General features: G+C 43.3%; 1 protein-coding gene across 1 annotated transcript in view; it reads right to left on the bottom strand.

The window, feature by feature from the left end:
• Positions 1-21754, bottom strand: part of CDH4 (cadherin 4) — a 416129-nt gene that overhangs the window by 65752 nt on the left and 328623 nt on the right. Inside the window, exon 7 of the mRNA XM_041417862.1 lies at positions 9012-9184. Coding sequence (XP_041273796.1) covers positions 9012-9184 — 173 coding nt within the window. The remainder of the gene's footprint in view (positions 1-9011; positions 9185-21754) is intronic.

The following is a 21754-nucleotide window of genomic DNA, read 5'->3' as shown; positions in this document are numbered from 1 at the left end:
AATTATACTTTACAGAGCATGTAACAGCCTCTCCGCTGTTTACACTGAGAACTTCCTATTTTAAGAATATTTCAGAATACAAGAGACTGTATTTGGTCTTCTGACAGTCACAGTCCTTTGCATTCAAGCTGCCTTCTTCTTATGCCCAGTTAAGAAAAGTAACTGATGCAGGGTGAAACATCCCACAATCTCACTCATGCTCTGGCAAATGTGTTGAAGACAATATTTAAGCAAGAAATGGAGCCAAAGATTCTCACAGGAATGAATTCTGCTATTAAAAAAGTAGTACTAGGTCTAGGAAGAAGGAGTTAACAAAGCCTCTCTTTAATATGCTAATAACAGACAATGGTCTGTGGATAAGTTAATTAGTGGAGCCAGCTTGTGTTTAATTATTTCACTTGACCTAGTGCAGATTTAGACAATAATCCCTTTAGAGAGGGGAAGGGGCTGTTGGAAAGTATGTGATGTACCAAAAGAAAAACTTTAAATCTGCCTGAGCTGAGCAGGTAGTCTTCTATCTGAAATTGGAATGATACACTCTTCTCCACTGTAAGACAAGCTCAAATAGAAAAAGAAATTCAGGTCTGAACCAGAGAGATTATGCTAAGGACCTGGTGAGCTTTCCACTCCGATACTTAACTTTTTTTTTCCTCCTCCCTATTCAGCTGGGATTTTACTGCTGAATAATGTATAAACCAACCCACTGTAGTCAGAGGTGGGATTTCATGAGCAACTTGAAACAAGTGCAACCAGACTGTACCAGAACTCTCTGAAAATATTAAAATGTGTGTGAAGAAAGAAAAGGATCTATAGACTATTAGTATATGTGGAATTTTCTTCCAGGAGAGGCTCTGAAGATTTCCATATTTAAAAGAAGGAAACTGATTAGGTGGGGTGTCAGTATTCTTGCTTGGACTCTATAATCAGATCCAATTAAACTCAAAGCTTTGTTTTATCTGAATAGTTCAACCCCAAATCATGCAGCTTTTCAATTTGGTAATATCTCTTCAATAGCTCACCCAAATATGAATAAAAAGCCATTACAGTTCCACATGTGAGTCAGTACAACCTCCTCCAGAGGCTCCAGCATCTAGATGCTGGCAATACTGAAAGCAAGCCAGGTGTATGAAGAGAGTCTAAGCCAAATGGGAGAAAGAATTAAAAAACCAAACTGGGAGCTACTCTGGCAGGCAGTAAATAGTGCCACAGGCACTGCCTGAGTGGGAGAAATTCTTCATTTCAGCCAAAGGGCAGGACTCACTCTTGGTGGAATCGGCTCCCCAGGAGATGTAAACTGGCTGTAGGTTTCCATTCACAGCCCAGTTCTGAGGCTGGAGCATCCTCCTGTGCACATCTTCAGGAAGGACACAGAGCCCTGAGACCAGGGCTGACAACCTACACAGCAGACCAATAAAACCAAACTGCTCTGTTTGATCCTCTTTATTAAAAATGCAATCTGATGGGGAACGAAAGGCCTTAGGATGGGACATGGCCAAGATGAGTGCAAGCAGATCACACAGCCAGGCTGAGCTGACACAAACTCCCAGCCCAACTGTGCCAACATAGTCTCAGTTTGTACAGCCAGCTCATCTTCAGCCTGTTACACTTGTGTCCTGATCTCCTCCTGGCGTATCTTTTTGGGAGATAAATACCATGGCTGTTTTGCTCTCTGCTCATAGGACTCCCACAGGTTTCAAGCTATTTACCACCCTCTTTCTTTGGAAAGCTCTTTTATTCTTTAAAAGTGTCTCCCATCGTATCTACTTTTTTTTTTTTTTTTTCCATACTCATGCTGCTTTCTTCCAAGGCCATGGCTCAGTGCCCTTCCTCTATCAGTTGTACTAGTCTATCTAGCTATCAGGTTTTTTTAAAGGAAAAGTAATCAAAAAACCCTTTCCATTACACAGGAGCTCTAAAACTGATTGCCAGCTTCTTGTTTAGAGAGTTGCAGCAACCATGCAGAAGAGCAAAAGGTACAGATCATTGCAGAAACACCCACCAGACACGCAGGCACGGCCATCTGAGGAGCTCAGATGGGGAGACACATTCCTTCTGGGAATTGTGGCAAGGTTTCAGAACCACTGGCATTGTTCCCTTCTCAATTAAAACAAATGGTGTGATTTCTGTGACAAGGATTTTTCTCACATCTTTCCCACCCTGCAACAAAGGCTATGAGGGATCCCTCAAGCAGTGCTGGACTAAGAGTGCTCAGAGCAGATTTGAGCCCTCCCCCTCTGCTAGCTTCTGGTATCTCAAATTACTGCAAGTGGCCCTCCACTGAGTGCACAACACACTTGCAAAGCGCTGAACAGGGTTAATAAAATGATTCTTCTTCACTGATGAGTGGTAGTGCTCCTTACCATAATTTGCTGAGAAAGGTCATTCTTGTCTGTAATGAGAAAATGAAATGCACTGGAATGATGGAGCAAACTCAAATCAGTCCTACATACAATGTAGAAACATAAACCAGAATCCAGCATAAATCTGCTGGCTAAATTCAGCTTACGGCTAATCAGCTCTTCCTTTGACAGGATATGCTGCTGTGGAAATGGGATAATTTTATAACTGAATAATTTAACCAGTTTTATCTTTAAGTAATGATTTCAGGCATATTAATACATAAAGCTTCAGTATTTACATTTTCGTTACATGGCCCTGAAAAATTACAAGGTATCAGGGATAACATAGTATTCACGAGAAATGACAAATGACGTGCACAGAGTGGATTTCACCCCTCAGAGTGACTTTGTGCTCCACAAATCCCTGGCATGGCACGTGGCTGCCAGGCAGACAGCGAGGGCAGAGCCTGCTGTGTGACAGCACGGGGCAAACTGCTCCTCAGTGGCAGAGGGGAACTGTTTTCCTGTTTTCTAATGTGTCAGAAACACATTAGGGCCAAGGCTGGAAGGGACAAGTAAAGCACAGTCTGACAGAGGATGCTGAAGTATTTTACCTGCTTATCCCTGCTAATATTCTGGTAGTTTATATCTGCCTTGAAGACATGTTCCACAAGGACTCCCAATCACTGCTTGAATGCTGTGAGAAGTGGAAAAGCCACTTAACCCTGGAAGTCTGTTACAGTCCTTCATCATCCCAGTCACTTGGGGAGCCTGCAAGTCTGGAAGCTAAATACAAGGACTTGTGGTCCAAATCCATAGAAATGGATGTGCCTCGCTGGCAAAATAATCACTGATCCCTCACTCTGGTTCTCCTCCTGTGAGTTCAGCTGTGGAGGCATTTTTCTCCATGTTTCGATGCAGTGATACGGGAAGTTCATCTTGAAAAGCAAGATACTCATGGCTCCGCAGAGTGTAACAACCTTGTTTTAGCTCTTCTCTGGAAAAAGTAGTGAAAAGAACATGAAAAGCAGAATCCCTCTCATTTTGAAGAACTCCTGTAATAGATACAAATAGCAAACAGGGTGGATGTTGGATTGTGCATGTCAGAAGGTGACATGCTTGTAGCAATTCTGCATTACTCCTCTCTGCTCCTTGGAGAAGGCTAATCTGAGAAAATGGGAACAGGAGCTCTCAGGATGCAGTCGAGCCATTTAGATGTCACTCTCCCTCATTCTCTGTATTCTGTCAGTACACACACAGGAATGACAATCTGCCCAGGTAAAGCCATCCATCACTGGTGTGGTGTGGGATCCCCCAGCCTCACGCTGCAGCAGATGTTCCTCCAGCCCTGCTCAGAGGAGCAGAGGCAGCTTTGCAGAACATCACAGTGATATGCAGTGAGAGAAATAATTAGCATGGGCCATGGTAATCCAGAACAGAACATATTCCTTTTGCTGTATTCCAGGGGTGGATGGAGGATTGAAAGCTGCTGGACTCCATTGTCAGGGGGGAGTTTCCTGGTACAGAAAGGCAGGCTCAGCCTGAGTTACCTTCTGGCTACACTTGGATGATTGTCTGGCTGGGAGAGACAAACCCAGACTGAACCCACTGTATTTGGGTCATCTCAGACTAGTGGATGTCTATCTGTGGGAATGTTTCACAGGAATCTCAATGGCTAAACTCATTCCTGTACCAGGGCAATGCCTTGTTTACTCTCAGCCAGCATCTGAATGAATAAGAAGGTTTTGAAAAGCTATTGCAATGACCTGGAGATAAATGTACCCAAAATAGTTACTGCAGATAGTAAAAAAACATCCCTGCTCCGTGTTTGGAGTAGTGTACAGTTGTTGGTTTTTTTTTTCCTTTAACATAACATTTCAAATTTTGCACTATCAGAAACGTCTAGCTGCACCGAACCCAGAGTTTTGGAAAAGAAATCAACTGTCTCTGCTAATAAGAAGAACTTCTCCTCTTCCCCACAAAAATTCTGCCATTTCATTCATAAATAAAATAAAGCTCTAACTCAGTTGTTGGCAGGCTCTCCCTTTTATCTTTCACTCACTTGAGAAGGACCAGCAACATCACGTTTTCAGAAAGCCAAGTGCAGTAATCATAGAATCGGATTTCATGTATTTTTAAAAGCATTTGCAGCAGCAGAGATCCAATCACTTTTAAAAGAAATACAAACATACAGAAATTTGGAAGAAGCAACTCAGTGCTCCTGACTGCCTTCATTTCCCCAGCACCAGATGAATGTGCTGGGAAGGGACTCCTTTCTAAGGGACATCTCAAAAAGTTAGCAACATTATACTACAAGCACCACAGTGCTGAAACACTTATTATCTCAAATAAACCTGGATGACATTTGAGATGTCTCAACATTTATTGGCCTGCCAGCAGAACCTGGGATCAATCACCTCCTTTTCTCTCATTCCTTTTTTTTTTTTTTTTTTCCCCTCCTGCTTGCTCAAAGTCCGTGTTCATAAAATATTTAGGGGAAGCTCTTCAGAGGATGATACTGCCTATACTATAGCCCCAGTGCAGGTTTACTGTGCTACTGAGACAGATATTCTGCCACCAGAGAAATCAAAATTGGTCAGGGGGTTGAGTTACTGCACCAGGAAAACCATCAGCCTGACAGTCTGGGCTTGATCCCACCTGGGACACTGGGCTGAGTGAAAGAACTAAAATAACACACAGACCAGAGCTGGTCACTTTTGCAAGATTATACAGAGAAATGTTACTTTTCAGGATGGAAAACAAAAATATGAATGTTTTGCTTGTGTCTGAGACTCACCTTACCTCCTGCAATTTTCTTCACAGTGGGAAAAAACCCCCAGATTAATGAAATGTGGAATTCAGACGCGCTGCTAAATGAAGCCCTCAGTCTGGCAGCATCTCGTGTAGTACCACCCACTCCTGCAGCAGCTTGCCATAAATTAAATCAGCTGCCATGGTCCCTTCCTACCCCTGAACTTTGTCACAACCTGCTCATCCCATGCTTTCACAGCCTTCCCTATAATTCACACATTCTGTGCTCCCACCATCACATGATTTTTCCCTCTTGATTTCATTAATTCAGCTGCAGATTTCCTTTGCTACTCTCATGTTTTCCTGCAGCAAGTATCTGCTTTTAACCTTCTCATCAAAACCTGCCTGTCTGCATGTACTTCTGAACTTCTCATGACCCTAAATCCCTATAATTTCCCCTCTTAGTTCAAGGAATGGGTGTTCCTTTGTTCCACCCCTGGCATTTCTCACCCTCAGGCATCCAGGCTTACATCAGGCTGTTGCTAAACTGTCTTCCTTTAATAATTTTTTATGAAGTGCAGTCCAATTAACTTTATCTTCCTTGGGGATCCATTCAATTAAGTGCAGTCATAATGAGAGAGTGGACACAGAGCATTGTCACCATATTTACATCCAGATTAATAGGAACCAGGTAAGATAACTTTAAAGCCATCAATATTTTAATACTTTGGCTTTTGATTGTGCTATCTTCAGTGTCAGACACATTTAGGAGAGACCAGCACAATTTGAGAGGCTGAGTTTTTTAATTTCCTCCACGGTTTGTGGAAATGAGGGTTTAGAAACAGCAGCAAAAATACATGACTTGGTCTTAAAATAGGTTTCCCACAGGTCAAACAAAACACTTGTCCTGACACAAAATAAGCTAAAACTTCATCCAGTTCATTCTTTCACGGATTGAAGGTAATTTAGGAAACCAGCAAAGAACCAATGTGGAGATGCTGAGAACATCAGGAAATCTCATTTAATGAGCATGCAAGAGAATGCTGAGCTAGGAACACCAGTTCTGAAGTGACTTTTCTCCCTTTTGAAAGACAAATGCTGGATCTGGAACATGGACCTGTCTCTCAGATATGGAACAGCTCTGGAAGTTATTTTTACTCCTGCTTTGCATTGCAGAAGCAAGGGAGAAGGATACCAATGGAGACTGAAAACCTCATTCTGTATCACCACAGCTTAACTTAATCATGTCTCAGGCACTGATAAATGTGTCAATAAGCATTTGGAGAAATAACTGGTATCCTGGGAATTTATCTTGGTTATAGGAGTTTCAGCTGAATAGGTCAGATTTGTTAACATTTTAATTTACACAAATCTGCATTCCAAATATTGCTCTTCGTCTCCTTTTCCTAATGACAAGGAAATGTCAGCAGCAACCCCAAATTCACTCCTCTAATAGCTTCCTCAAGTTTTCAGGAAAAACAAACAAAAACAAAAAAACCAGTCCATGGTACAGTAATGGGGGTGTTTAAACACAATGTTTAATTTAGATGCAATGTAACTTTATGTTAATAAACCAGAAAGTTTTGCCAATTCCAGATGTAATCCTGAAAGCAGGAGAGAGAGCTGGGAATAAGCATGCCCCGTAGCTTCAGGGCAGCCCCAGGATTATGCCCAGAGGTGGTTGTTCTGCCTTGATCCAAGTGTCCCTTGCCCACCCTTGTACTCAGCCTGGGACACTCAACACCAGATTTCCACATACAATGTGCCAGCTGTGATTTCCTGACCCTGTGCACAAGGGAACTTACATGAAGCACATGGTTCCCCTGCAACTTTTAAAAATACTTCAGATGCAATGAGAGAAGCAATAAAAAAGATTCTGCCTTATCCTTTCCCCCTAATTATCACCTGCCTCTTTTCTGAGCTGATTTGCTGAGATTAAAACCTCTCTCCCACCAAGTTATCCCAATCTGTGTTTCTGGAATTAATATAAACCGATGACCTTTCTCTGCCCATAAAGCCCAGCATTAAAATGCTGGCCCCCACTGATGTCAGGGGGGCAATAACAGTTCTTTCATTTCCATAAAATCAGCATTTTCCTGCCAGAATTCCAATTTCTTCTCTGAGTACTCTGCTACCATCCCCCTGGGGGCTGCCAGCAATCTCTCCAGCACTTGTTTCTCCTCTTCCACCGCAAGCCTGCCGCAGGCTCCAGCACAGCCTGGGATCATCTTCCTGCTTAAGATTCAGCCAACTTCCCAGCTCTTGGAATAAAAGGAGTAGGGAAAGGTCAAATCCACCCTAGGTTGTGCTTGCAGAGTCTGCCACATCAGGTGGGAAGGAGCAGATGCTGGAGCTCCTCCTGCTCCCCCAGCTCTGCTTCCTGTCTTCACACCTGGAAAGCTCTCTGCTCTCCTGACCTTCTCCTTGGAAAGCTGTCTCACACAGCGTGCCCCCCCGGGCCAGCTCACCCTGAAACAGTGCTGGGGATGAGCCCTGTGCTGCTCCCAGCCAGCATGCCCATCCCATCCCATCCCATCCCATCCCATCCCATCCCATCCCATCCCATCCCATCCCACCCCATCCCGAGTGTCCTAGGATGCCCCAGGGCTCCACACGTTTTGCTCAGCTGCCCCTGGGGCTTTTATCTGCTCTCAGCAGCTGCCTTTGGGATCCTCCCCGAGCTGCTCTGAAGCAGAGAAGCAGCCCCAGACAAGGGAATGAAACGGGCACAATCCCTGGCAGGGAATGTCTCCTGACTGGAGCCTGGCACAGCATCAGCAGTGGGGCCAAAAGTGCGCTGCTGGCCTCAGGGGCACTGGAAAAATCTCCAAGGTGCTGGAGGCTTCACCTCTCAAGAGTTTAGGTCCCAGGCCCACATGTGGGGACTCCTGCTTGCCCTGCCATTGCCACAGGGGAGGAAAGGAGAGAAAGAGGAACAAAACCAGTTTATGGTGCCTTCTCCTCCCAGAAACGCAGCACACCAGGCTCTCCCAAACTGGACTGTCCCACTGGATGTGCTGGCTCTGGGGACTGCCTGAAAATAAACACCTGAGACTCAGACTAAGCATGTCCTTTCTTCCATTCTCTCTGGGGCCATTGTTCCCATCATTTAGTCCACAGAGCTCCCCTAGCTGCACTGAGCTGAACTCCATCACCTGCACAGTCCAATGGGGAATAAAAACAGAACTGAAGTTCTGCGGTTCTCTCCCTTTACAGCCATTGACCCCATCCCCTTCTTCCCCACTCACTGCCTCCCACCACGGACACTGCATTGATTTTTGTTTCATGTGTGAGGTATAAACGCTTTGTCCTTGAGCTATACCCACAACCAGAGGAGGCAGAGCTCTGAGAATCATATATAGTTTTGGCAGAGTATTTTTTTGTCAGTAAAAGTGAAATTTCTGCTGCATTTGGAAAAGCTGCACATTGTAAAATGCCAGAAAGAAGAGGCACTAAAGGCAGAACATCACACAAACCCAAAATTACTGGAAGACTTTTTACTAGTTTGGAAAGGACACAAGGACCTGAAGTGCGCTGAGTGCAGGCTGTGCTCCTTTTCCAGGGAGCAAAGAACTAAGAAAGACAGGTCTGGAAAGGGCTACAGATGTCTGGCACTTTATTTCCCCCCAGCAGAAGGGGGGATAAATGACCATTTATTCATCCCCCTATGCCTCCTGGAGTATTTTCTACATCTTTGAGTTTTACAAACTTAGGAAAGGAAAATATCAGCTCCTGGAGTTTGAAGATTCTCTCAGGGTTTCATTGACTGATATGGATTAAGACAAAAATATCACATCAAAGCCACGATGCCCCACAGTTGCCGCAGAAGCAAAGACTGTGATCTCCACACCTCAACTCCAGCTTTTAGAGGCTTGGGATTAAACACAGGCTTTGGGCTTTCCACATCAGCATCAAACTCACCTCCCTGTCGAGGCCAGCAGCCACGGTGACAATGTCCCCTGTCTCGCTGTTAATGGTGAACATGTTCTGAGAGGGGCTCTGCGGGGTCTGGGTGACGATCCTGTACCTCACCATCCCGTTGGCCGTGGTGCCGTCGTCCGCGTCGTTCGCCGTCACCGTCATCACGTAGGTCCCTGGGAACAAGGCAAGAGGAATTATCAGTGCCACCTCACTGCAGGGCACACGGGGGTCCCACTGACCTGGGGTCACACATTTTGTTGAGAAATGCTGTGGAATAGGCATCTCACTTCAATCCAGCCAGGCACGGCGAGGGTTATGGAAATAGCAACGCTGCTGAGACAGATGATCTGGAAGGAAGCTGATTACACGTAACTGGTAGACAGAGAGAAATCATGTGAGGCTATCTATGATTAACTTCTAATTCTTTCAGTGATTGTAAGTCTTAGGGCAGCATTTTTTGCCCTGCAATTTCACAGATTCTCACAGATTTTTTTTTTCATCCAATCACTGCATTCACACTCATTCAGAACCAGAATTTAATAGTGGAAAGCCCATCAGACTTCTCAGCAGCTTCAGAAGGACACCATCAACATGCCCATGCCTAGTGCAGGAAGCAGCTGCCTGCTGCTTCCAGTTCTTGGAGAAACATCCACCTTTCTTGTCCCTCCAGGATTAAAATGTCCATTTCTGCAGAGCAAATACAACAGCTGCTGCCCAGCAGGACAGAAAATCAATGATTTGGTATGTGTGGCCAGTGATGTATTGAATTGTTGGTTTGTTTCTTGCTAATCATCAGTGTCTTCATTTGCCTTGCAAAAAACAATCCCTACATTCTCCATACTGTCGGGAGTGCACTGATGCACTGACAGGCTCATTAGCAATGGAGTTTGGCAGCAGGGTGTTTTGCTAAAGTGGGAAATTATCATTATGAGCGTAAAAGATGTTACTTGATTGGATGGACTCCTGCAGCTGCATGGTCCTGTGACCCCCCCAGAGCTCGTAGGGCCCAGCTTTACATTTGTTATATTGGTGGGAGGGAATGAGTAGAAGGGCAGGCACACACTGCTGACACAAGGCAATCTGCAACAGTGGATGAATATAATGATATGAGACCTGAGAAAAGGAGTGGGAGGCAAAGAGAGACAGCAAAACCAGACATAACCTCGTTTGTGATCACCAAACCCAACAGCATCCATGAAAAGAGGGAAGGTGCTGCTTGAACACTGCACATTTGGGAAGTCTGAGCACACAGACCAATTTATGAACCTGCCATGCTGGAGAGATGCAAAGGTACCCCAGGAAGAACCTGAGCTGACCTGAGATGGAGCCACATATGTCTTTACAAGAAGAGCTGAGTTTGTTCTGCTCTCTGGGTCAGATGTGAGCTATGGGCAAACTTGAGGATGTGTGGCTGCATCAGCATCGTGCCATGTCTCCTCTGGCCTGGTCACACTGGGAGCTACCACACTCCCAGTTCAGGAAGACCAGAGAGCTGCAGAGCTTGTATCTGTTTACAAAAGACTTGAAAAACACCACATGCTCTAAATAGATGCAGCATTTGGTACCTTAGCCAACTGTCTTTAAGCCACTCAGCACGTAGGAATCCCCCCAGTACCTTTCCCAACTCTGGGAAACCAGTGTTTCTCAGTATTAGCAGAAGTTTAGAAGAAGTTCCTATTTTTGCACTTGTGTGAAGTGCTTTGCTGATCTTCCATCTGCCTCAATCAGGCTCTTTTTGTTCTCAGTGGTGATATATATATTCCTGTTTTCTTAGTTCAATAAGAATTATAGATTAAAAAATAAATGAATGTGTAAAGCAAATCTTAATGATGAATACATTCCTGTTTTTCTGCAATAATCCTGATTCACATTTGTGAAATGAAAACAAACTATTCAACAACTTTAACATTCTCTGATCAATAAACTTCAGAAGACGGAAGGAACACTGAATTGAAACAAGGCTGTGCAAGCAACAAATTTTCTCTACAAGCACTGTTTTTTTGCTCTTTTGCAAAACCAGTTATCACGAGACAGTTGATACAAATAATGAAACCAACCCTTAGATAACTACAGGGAAAATGTACAGGAGAAATTTAAATAGGAAATATGCTGAATGAGATGTTTGATTTGGAATTTATGTTATCTTAATGCATTCAATACTGAAAATATCTCTGAACAGAATGTCAAAACCTGGGGCTAATGAAAACAGAAGCAGAAGAGGAAAACATAATCTATTTTAGGACACCTGCAGTCTTAGGATGTATTCCAAAAAAACAGGTGGTATTTCATGATGCACTTCTAGCTCAAAAGCAGCTCTGAAAGTCATTTGGACTTACAGGTTCCGACAAGAGCACCCCACAATTGTGGTCCCTCCTCATGTAGGATGTCTCAGACTGTGTTGTAGATTCCAAAATTACCAAGCACATGCATTAAATGGTGGGTTCCCAACTTGGCAGGGGAACCTGACAGGCTGCAACTCTGGTGGGAGGGGGTTGGAGGACAGCAGCTGTACTGTGGATGCAGAGCACAGAAAGTCTCCTTCACTCTTTCTCTGACCCTTTTGCTTCTTTCCTGTGGTGTAGCACTGGACTGAGCACATCTGCTCTAGAGAAAAAGGACTATTTCAGCAGCATTTGACCTGCATCTCCTTAAAGGGAGATGGGGCTGGACAAATGTCTCTAAAGTCATGAACTGAGCACCAGGGAGCTGTATTTCAAGAGGCAATCTGCTCCCTATCTCCTATCTTTAATTTCCATTATGAAACCCAACCACAGAGAAAATAAAGAGAGGAACTTGGCATTAATTACTATCTTGTAACTTAATAAAACGCCCTCTGCAAAGGGCCCTGTGTGGCTGCAGCACATGGTGGAGCTGCAGCAGCCACTTCCTTCCTGGGGCTGGCTGTCTGACCACAGTCTGCTGTAAACTGGCTGCAAATTGCTTCTCCACAGTCTGGACAGTGGCTGATATCTCCTCTCCCTTCCCTGTGCACACACTTTTCCCACCTGGCAGTGCTGACCGACAGCATCTCCTGCTCTCCATGCTGAGGGCACCATCCCTAAGGATGGCTCCTGAGGGATCAGCTGCTGTAAACTACACCACTGCCATGTTCCACTTGGTTTGCTTTGCATTTAGCCTGTCTTTAAGCAGGATTTATCCTCCAGGTACCTGCGTGCTGCAGTGAGTGACACAAACAGAGATCTGTGCACAAGAGTATTCCACAGAGCGATGTGGATATACACAGATAAAGTGTCTGACATCCTCTGGGTGCTGTATAAACTCTTGCTCTGTACTCAGATGGTTGGTGATGATTTACCTGCAACAAAGTACATAATGTCATGCTTCTATGTCCTTTACACGGAGATACATCTTCATGTACTTTATATTAAAATAAAGGCAATATATCCCTGTATCCACCCCTAATACTACACAAATTAGATAAATATGCAGTGGCAGAGAGCACAGCTCTTACACACTCGAGGATTGAAGCTGGTATTGTTTGATTTTAAGTGACAAAGTACTGACTGCCCTAATCTAGCCACAGGATGTGTGTCTTTTGTGGAAATCAAAGTATTAACCACACCATATTTACAGCCCTATATCCTACCCAAACAGAGGCTAGGAGCAATTACTACAGACCAGGAACACTGGGAAAACTCCTCCAAGTCACACTCAAGACCCCCAGTCTGTACTCTGTCAATTTGCATCAGATCCTGCTGGTGGTGATGAAGCTCCAAGAGTAGGTTAAACAAGTGTAAACAGGGCAAGAGTGACTTTCTGCTTTCAGTGCCTGAGAAAAGCATCACCTTTATTTTTCTGCTCTGCAGGGCTTGCTCTAAAGCATGCTGACAACATTAAATGAATGCATAAAGTGCCCAAGCTCAGAAATTTGCCCCAGTCTGTGCAGTGCATCACAGGATGAATACCCAGTGCAGATAGAACAGAATATATCTGATATAACTGCATTAAACTACACACCTGGCCTAACTCAGGTACGGAACCTGTTGAAAGAAAACTATTTCTCATCAAATAAGGCACATGGTACGTTAAATAAAATACCAAACCTAGTACATCATGTCAATATTAAATCAAATTTGCTGCATGTTGAACAGCTCTTCTGAGCAGCAGATTGAATTATCATGCACAGCTAGTGATGACAAGATTACTGTGCATTAGCCTTCATTAACAAATGTGCAGAGTCCATATATCACCTGAGTTAAAATTAATGGATGGCATGAAGAAGGAGATCTATCAATAAAGGCGAGACCTCCAGAATCTGTAACTTCCCAATGCATTCCCTTTGATTTCCCAGAGATTGTAACATCCCAGATGTGATTTTGTCAAATGAGATGGTTTTGTTTCTAACCATGGATAAGACACATGAGAGAAATGCTTGAAAGCAACCCTTACGGAAAATATCCCCATTGGATTAATTAAAGTTTCTACAGGATAGGAAAAAACTGCCTTACAGAACCTGGGGGAATGGAAGAAAAGGGAGATAATTTATACCTGTACATTCAGTTTTGTTTGTCAATTTTCAAATGAATTGCATCTCCTTGTAAAAGACTGCAAAGAGATTTTGCTAGATTCACCATATCTCATTCCATCTGTACATGCTAAGGAAAAAGAAAAGCAAAACAAGAGAGATAGCTGCCCTGAGCATGTGTAAGCAGATAAGCACAGTCATAAACAAATGTCGCCCTCAAATCACTCTGGAATCTGAGAATCAGCCCAGTTCTTTGTAGCTCAGACAATCCCAAAGCATGCTGAGGGCTGCTAATTCCCCTCACGTTGTCTGCAATCTCTGCTCTCCCATCTATGCAACTTCATTTCTCCATAAAGATGGAGCTTTCAGGAGTTTAAGGCACACAATATTTTGGCACAGTTGTGCTCCTGAAGTCTTACAATTGCTTTATAATTGCCATTTTTCTAAGCTGGTTTGATATCCATTAGTTAGATTTAATGCATGTTAAAATAAAGAGCTAATGGGCACTTACCAGGAAGCCAACAAAATATAAAAATCAAAACTCCTTTCACTTTGCCCTTTATCCCACATGTCACTGCAAAACCACATAATCCTCTGTCTTCTCCTAAGATATAAACAGAAAACACTAAAAATTCACCCACTTTTTACTGATAATGATGTTTCTCTACCCAGCTTTATCTTACAGTTTATGTTTTTAAATGGCTGGTAAATGGCTGTAGAATCATTAAAGGTTGGTTAACCTTCTCAGTCTAATTTTGACCTACAAGATACTTAATTTAATCATTCCCCCATAGAAAAGGATGGAATCATTAAGTGCAGACATGTGGTGATAGCCATGTTACATTAGGTCTTCATTAACCCAAGTTAATAAAGGCTTTGTACTAATGGAAACTTCCCCTTACTCCTCATTTTTCCCCCCAAATTGGAAGGCTCACTTAGTGAATCCTCTGCATCCGATGCTAGATAGAGAAGACATTAAGACTTAAGTGGGAAGATTAAATACCGAAGAACGGTGTAAAATTTACTACATTTCCTAAAACTAAAATTTTCCACTCATAACCGTTTCCTGATATCCACTTCCTTCCCCACAGAGGATGGGAATTTTATGCCACTACTCATAACAGGCACACTTCATCCTTTAGGTGATTTCACTCATTGCAAGGAGGTCTCAGGGACAGAAACACACAGAAGAGAAAGCAAAGGCATCAAAACCAAGTTGCAATGACAAGTATGATGGGATCCTGAAAAAGTCCTCAGAGTACAACTGAACTTTCTGTAATGTTAAAGACTAAAGCATTTCATCTAACAAACCTGCATCCTCAAGTGAAAAAATATTAAATTTATTCAGTGGGTGATGTGAAACAATTTCACACACTCATTGTTAAGGGTTTCAAATGAAATTGGGTAGCTGACCCAGTAATGGTGCTGAGTGGAGTCACAGAGGTGAACAGGAAAATGGACAAGACATCAAGATGATAGAAGTGAGTGCAAGTACTGCAGGTGTAATAAATTGCAAATATACTTAAATTAAACTGCATCCCACATGCTCTGTTAAAAAAAAACTAAATAGAAGCAGCACTTTCTTTCTGAATGATATTCCTTCCGTTGTAACTGATAGCTACTGTCATTCTCCTTCACCATAATTTTTGTAATCATTGGCAAATTTTGACCTTTCAAGCAGCTAACCTAATTCATAACGGATGCCACTTCCTAATTAGCAGAGACATTGGATTTTCAGCTTCAGACAGGGCAAGAGCCATCCTAATGAGAATAAAGAGAGCGAGCAAGTCTGGAGAGACAACAGAGAGAGCTGAAGAGGCTGCTGTCACCCAGGACGGAAATAAGACCTCCTGATTGTTAAAAATGGAATAAATACCTCCGGAGAGCCAACCAGCAGATGCACTGACTGCAGCACACACACGGCGCTTGCCAGATTTGGAGATCACTCCCCTCCAGCAGCCTGCAGCTCACTGAGACCCCCCTACCCCAGAGAAATCCCACCAGTCAATCATCAGGGTGGGCAAAGGCACATCCAGCCTCTGAGCAAATGGTTCTGGCTGCATAAATCCACGAGCTTCAGCTTGGCTGAGTTCCTGCACACACATCCTGTCGATTTCCACGGCTAATTTAAAGAAGGGGGAAAGCATGGCTACTTAGGACAAGATATCCTGAACACCCCCACTGAACTGTGCTGAACACCCAGGTTTGATGCTGCACTGAAGGCACGATGCTCCAGAAATCATGCAGCCCCAGCTGCACACAGCCTGACACTGAACACACCCTCCAGAAGGCTGCAGTTCAAACCCTGAACTTTGATACTAGAATACACCACAATATAAAGTGGTGTAAGATAATATAAACATTATATATATCATACTATGCTATTTGTAACTATTTTATATGTATTTGTAACTGCTGGTTAAAAGAAGGCAGTGTAGTCTATTACAGTGTTCAGTTGTAATTCCCTCCTACATTGGTGTCAGACCATGATTTCCACTTTGTTTTTTTCTCTTTACATCAACTTGGCCTTCTTTTTTTCTTTTTTCTTTTTTTTTTTGAGGGAAAGCCCACCAGTCTTGGGATTTGCATTTTTTTTTCTCACTTACAGTCCTAATAATTCACTTCCTTGCTCTTGGGACTGGATGCTTCTGAAAAGGAAATTAAGAGCACAGATTTCATAACCACTCACCTCGAAAGAAAATGGAAAGCACTACCACATGAGTCTGCAGAAAAACAATTTCTTACCTTAAAATTGTGCTTGGCTGAGCAAAAGAACTTGAAAAAGAATATTGTGTATCCTAAGTCTGTGTGTAATGTGTGAGAGAATAGGATCAGGTTGGACAAAGCCATTTTTAATAGTACATAAAGTGCAAGGATAAGAGCAACACCTGCCCAGGGTGCAGAAGATGGCACTGCCATAGATGACTATATTCCAGCTTGGGATGGATCCAAAAGTAATGTACCCAACCTGTGAATACCTCTGGGATAAATGGAAGAATCCACTGAGTCCCACTCTGACCCTCTGGAATATTTTACCTGCGCATGATCTCTCTCTAAAACATTCAGCATTTGCATTATTTTAAGCTTCTAGTGCTACAAACCAGAACGTGTGGCAGCCTCACCCATGAACCTGCTCAGGTGCTCTCTTGAACTGGGACCTTCCCAAATGAAGAGTTCTAAAATTAACTTACCTCCGAGCTGGAAAAAAACATATTGAATATTTGACTATGAGCAGTGCTATGGCACTTTTGGAATGGGTTGCAGTGGCAGGAAGAGGGATTCTCTCTGTGTCCTATTAATTTTTTAAAATGAAACATCTTCTCTTCAGATTTCAGGCCCTGCCAGCCAGCTACACCTGCTCTGTTCCTCCACTGAACATACAACCAGGCACACCAGGCATCTCTTCATGGATTGCACTGTCAGGTTGGAGAAGAGGAACAAGCCAGAACTGCAGAATCCAAATTCTCCCCATGAATATATATACAAATGCAACTATACGCCTTAAAAGATTAATTTCACATGCCTTAAATTGCAGTTTAATTTGAAAACTAATTCAGCCTCATAATTGGCTTTCTGTTCAAATCACTGAGGCTAAAGATTTAAATTCTTAATATTCAGATGACTTTCGAGTTTCTGGCCCCATCTGTGCATTAGTCCATGGTGTTAATCTCTGAGGGAATCTCTGCTGGCATAGAAATAAAATAAACAAACTGGGACACTAGTAGAATAATCAGCATTTAAAATCCTTGGGTTTTTTTATATACTGCTTATTTTTTATGAGATTTCTTTAACTCGATTTGCCACATATAGACTTGGCTCCCAGCTATTTCATTTTTCACGTGGCATGTTATCAACAATTATTCTATCAGAGTTCCATGGACTCAGGAGGAGAAGGAGAGATTTTAAATTACAACATTTCTCATGTAAGAAATACTAATATTCCTTTGTTTTGGAGGACTCTCTATACTCAGCACTCTTTCACACCACCCCTAAGAAGGGTGGTAGGAGTAAGCTATCCTACACAACTCCAGGAGAATGAAGGGGCTGGATAGAATTTAAAAGAAGTCCCTTGGACTTGTGCTATTGACTTGAAAGGGACCAGGATGCATCCAGAGAGTTAGTGAAGTGGAAAGGATGAATGGGAATGGAAAAGGCCAGTCTGACAGGAACAAATTGTTTTGGAGAGATGAGTTAATTTCTGACAATCTTTCTGTTAAAACAAAATAGATACAACCCAGAGCAAAGCACTCAAGTCGCTGCAGAGCATTTCACATTGACCTTTTCAGAACTGAACACTTCAGTTAAGTGAGACATCCACATCCTTCCATGAGGAAGGGTCTGCTGTGGTTACAGCAAAACGAAGCTTCTGCAGAGATGGAAGTAATCCTTCTCCATCACACTATTTTGTAATTAAACTCCCTTTCTTCTTTCATGTTTAAGCATTTTCATGTCATTTTCTTGAGTAATTTTTTTGAAACTATAAATTCCTCCCAAAAGAGCCCTCCCCAAGGACTCTGCTGGGATCCTGCACACCCAGCAGTACAAGTTCAGGGGCTTGTGCTCACAGAGGGGAAAATCCCACTTCAAGCCCCATCCCTTCCTGCTGTAAGGAGCTGGTGTGATGCAGCTGGGAGTCGTGGGCGTGGAAGAGGCAGCAGAATCCTTGCAGGGCAGGCAGGGCTGGGCAGCCAAGCTCTGCACCCATCCCGCTTTGTCAGCGCTCGAAAGGCAGCTCCAGGAGAGCTCTGCTGGTTAAGGCTGCCAGAGGGAGCGGGGGAAATTTCAGCTCCAGCTTGCAGCTGCATTTTTAAAACCTGGCTGTGTTCTTCACACAGAGGCAAAGTTCAAAGAGGCAGAACATTATTCAACATGAGTAAAATATGGTCTTTTAAGATACACTTTCAAACAGTGGTGTGTTAAATCAAAACAATGCGTGGAGGGGGAGAGTGAGGAAGAAAGATGGTCCTGTGGAAAAGGAAATCCTGCATCACTACTCCTGATCTGCATGTTTGGAAGGGCCTGCTTTTACACATTTTAAATTGCCCAGCTACTTGACCTGAGACTAGAAATGCATTAAACTGTTTTTCCAGAGAGTATCAGAAAAGGAAAGAGATGTAATTCAGTTTAAGAGCCAGCACATCTGAGGATGTCCAGGGGCCAGTTCTCACCACAGAGAACTTCACCGAGAGTGAGCTCCTGATTTTCAAGAACACTATGCTATGGCTCAAGACACTATTTCAATTAAGTTATTATAATCTTAACCAGCAACAACAACCTATTATAATTAATAATACTTGATGATTTCTTTTCTATTCCTGTCAAGGGTTGCTTCAAGGTGACTTGCAGAGAACAGGCTCCTTGGGAACCCAGGCTGAGTGCTCTGCAGGCTGGGAAGCCCCTTCACTTAAACCTCATCAGACTGTCTAATGAGTCTCTTCACATCACTGCCAATTCTTCCAGCTCTTGGACAATTTTGTATATTTGTATTCCAGGCTAAAGCAAACTTGTTCCTGCGGGAGGCTGAGTGCCCAGCAGTGTCACACCGTGCTGCAGGCTGGAGCACGCCTCCTCCTGCATTCCCTTTCCTTGGTTCACTCCACCCTCTTTTGGCACGTTCACCGTTGAGTCAGTAGGTCACATCTTACTTGGCCACCCTCCATGCCCTGCCCTGGCCTGGCACACTCTGCAGCTCCCTGCCAGGCTCAGAGATGAGGCTGCACACTCTGTTCCAGGTCACCACATCCCGGCCCCGAGCAGGGACCAGGATCCTGTGGAGGGACAGCCCTGCCTGCTGGGCACACACAGCCCTGCCTCTGCTCCAGCCCGGACCCTGCGAGTGCTGGACAGCACCTCAGGGCCCTTTCCTGCTCACTGGAACGGGATCTGCCCTACTGATCCTGCTGAAGCCTTACCAGGCTTTCCCTGCAGCTCAAGGTCACTGCGCCCTGCTCAGCCTCTGCTCAATGGCACATTTCTGATGGTCTTGCTCTGCAAAATTTCCATGGGTAGAGCTCGAGCCCAATATATCCTTTTTTATCTGTTTTTTTTTTCTATTAAATCTGGGCAAAATTCTGACTGACTTCAAACAGCCACTGGCTGCTCATTCTAGCTGCCCTCAGAGCCAGCATTTATTTGGGATACTCTAATATCTCTCATCAGAGGTGTGCAAAATTAAGAACATCGCAGATACTGTCGTAATCAAGTAATCCTGCATTTTTAATCACAGCCATTATAAATGGGCATATGGAAGATGTGAGAAATAACAATTGCACAGGATATCCAGGGAAGCATTTTCAGTCCTCAGGCATAGTTCAGCAGCACTGAGCAGAGGAAAATGAATGCTGAATTCCTGTAACATATAACAAGATTTTTTGGTTTGCTTGAAGCATGGATATTCACACATATGCAGATATATTTTTATAGATGCGTATACATCTCTAACTTACTGTTGAATCAGTACTGAACAAATTTTGCTGTTACCTCAAAGAATATGCAGTGCCTTTCATTTCTCAACTGCTGCCAGAAATAATCATGAATTCTGGTAACGTATTTCTTCTCTTCTAATGGCTGGTGGTACCTCCTTAGTTGTTACAATATTCTGAGGCATCTTCAACCAATAAAAAGTTTCTAAATATTTGCAAGATCTACCCTTAGCTAAATGCATTGTCTACACTTGTCTCTGCACAAAAGAGGGACACATAATTTTGAGGCAAAGGAGGAGCATGCAGATATTCCCTTTTAACTCCATGACCTCTCTATCACTTTCTCAAAGGCACAAGATCATGTTTCTTGCCAAGCACACAGAATGAGGGCCTCCAATACCCAAATTCCTAGGAGGCTCAACAAAAGCAAGGAAGAGAAATTCAATACTAATATAAACCTTTAAAAGAATACCGATTAAACAGGAGAGAGAGGAAAAAAAACCCCGACAAATACATCAAAGACAAATGTAATTGCTTTTGAATAAAAACAGATTGCTTTCTACCTTCCTGCCTTAAAGGCAAGCACTCCAGCCTGGGATAGAGAATACCAAAAAACACTGCTAGAAGCAGAGGCACAAGTATTTTGTAGGCAAATTATCCTGTTCTATTTAATAGCTCAAAGGTTTATCTGGATTTCAGACAAGAAGAGGATGCAATTTACTGCTTTTTTGACAGATGAACAGAGCTAGTTAAAACATTTGGGAACACTCGGAATATTGATCTGTCCTCGAATAAGATGTAAGAAATTTGATTTGCTATGGAAATGTTGTATCAATCTTCAAACTTTTATATGCCCCAAAGTGGCCTTCAAATGAAAGCTGGAAAAATTCTCTGGGAAGATGTCATCAGAGCTGTCAGCTCAGGGACTTCTCACATTCCCTCCTCCAAGCAGGACCAGGATCAGGACTTTGAAGCTGGAACATCACCACCCAAAGGAATCAGAAAGGGAGCTGTACCTATTCTTTGCTCAGAAATAATGTCACGTTCTGCCCCCACCACGTGTGCCCCACAGCTGCCTGTCCCTCACAGTGCTGGAAGACAATCAATCAGGACTGTGAATCACCTTGTTAAAAACAGTGCCCACCCGAGACTCCCCTGTCACACCTCCGGCAGCAGAGCCGCTGTGATAAATGTTTGCTGACACAAACCAAAGTCACGGGGTATTTAACCCCTCAGCTGGCAAACAACCAAGGAGAGAATCTAGGCAAAAAACTCCCTCTGATTTCAGGAGAGTTCCAACTGTACTGGTGACACAGAACAATGTTCAGAGAATGGATACAGTCATTTTAGTTACGCTCAGCAATGAGCTAAACCAACCCTGCTCCCATATTGGAAACTGCAGGGTTACACCATACTTAAATAACAAATCAACAGTAGAGTTGGAAATAGAACATTAAAGACCTTTACAGCTCTGCTTCTTCCAAGCATATAAATGTGCTCATGTAAAAATCATCACTTTTCCCCATACAGCTTACACCCTCACTGATTTTTCACCCAGAAATTTCCTGAAATTTACCTTCAGGTTTTTTCCCATTTTACCCTCTGTTAGAAAAGTCTGTGGGGACGGAGGATGAACCTGCTATTTCAATATGAATATTCCCACTTCCGCAGGTTTCCATCAGGTCCCAAGTAAGAAAGTGTTTTCTTGAGACAGCCTTCCTTGGAGTCTGACTGGATGCCAGATATTGAGTTGGCAAATGACTGAATTAAACATCAAGGAGGAGGATATTGAGCATTTGAGACACAGGGTCAGTGAAAGGCCACTGCCAGGCTGG

Source organism: Onychostruthus taczanowskii, unplaced genomic scaffold (assembly GCF_017590055.1).
Source record: "Onychostruthus taczanowskii isolate IOZ18803 unplaced genomic scaffold, ASM1759005v1 scaffold57, whole genome shotgun sequence".
In the NCBI taxonomy this organism is placed as follows: domain Eukaryota; kingdom Metazoa; phylum Chordata; class Aves; order Passeriformes; family Passeridae; genus Onychostruthus; species Onychostruthus taczanowskii.
Note: the sequence above shows the minus strand (reverse complement) of the source record. Positions and strands in the feature narration are given on the sequence as shown.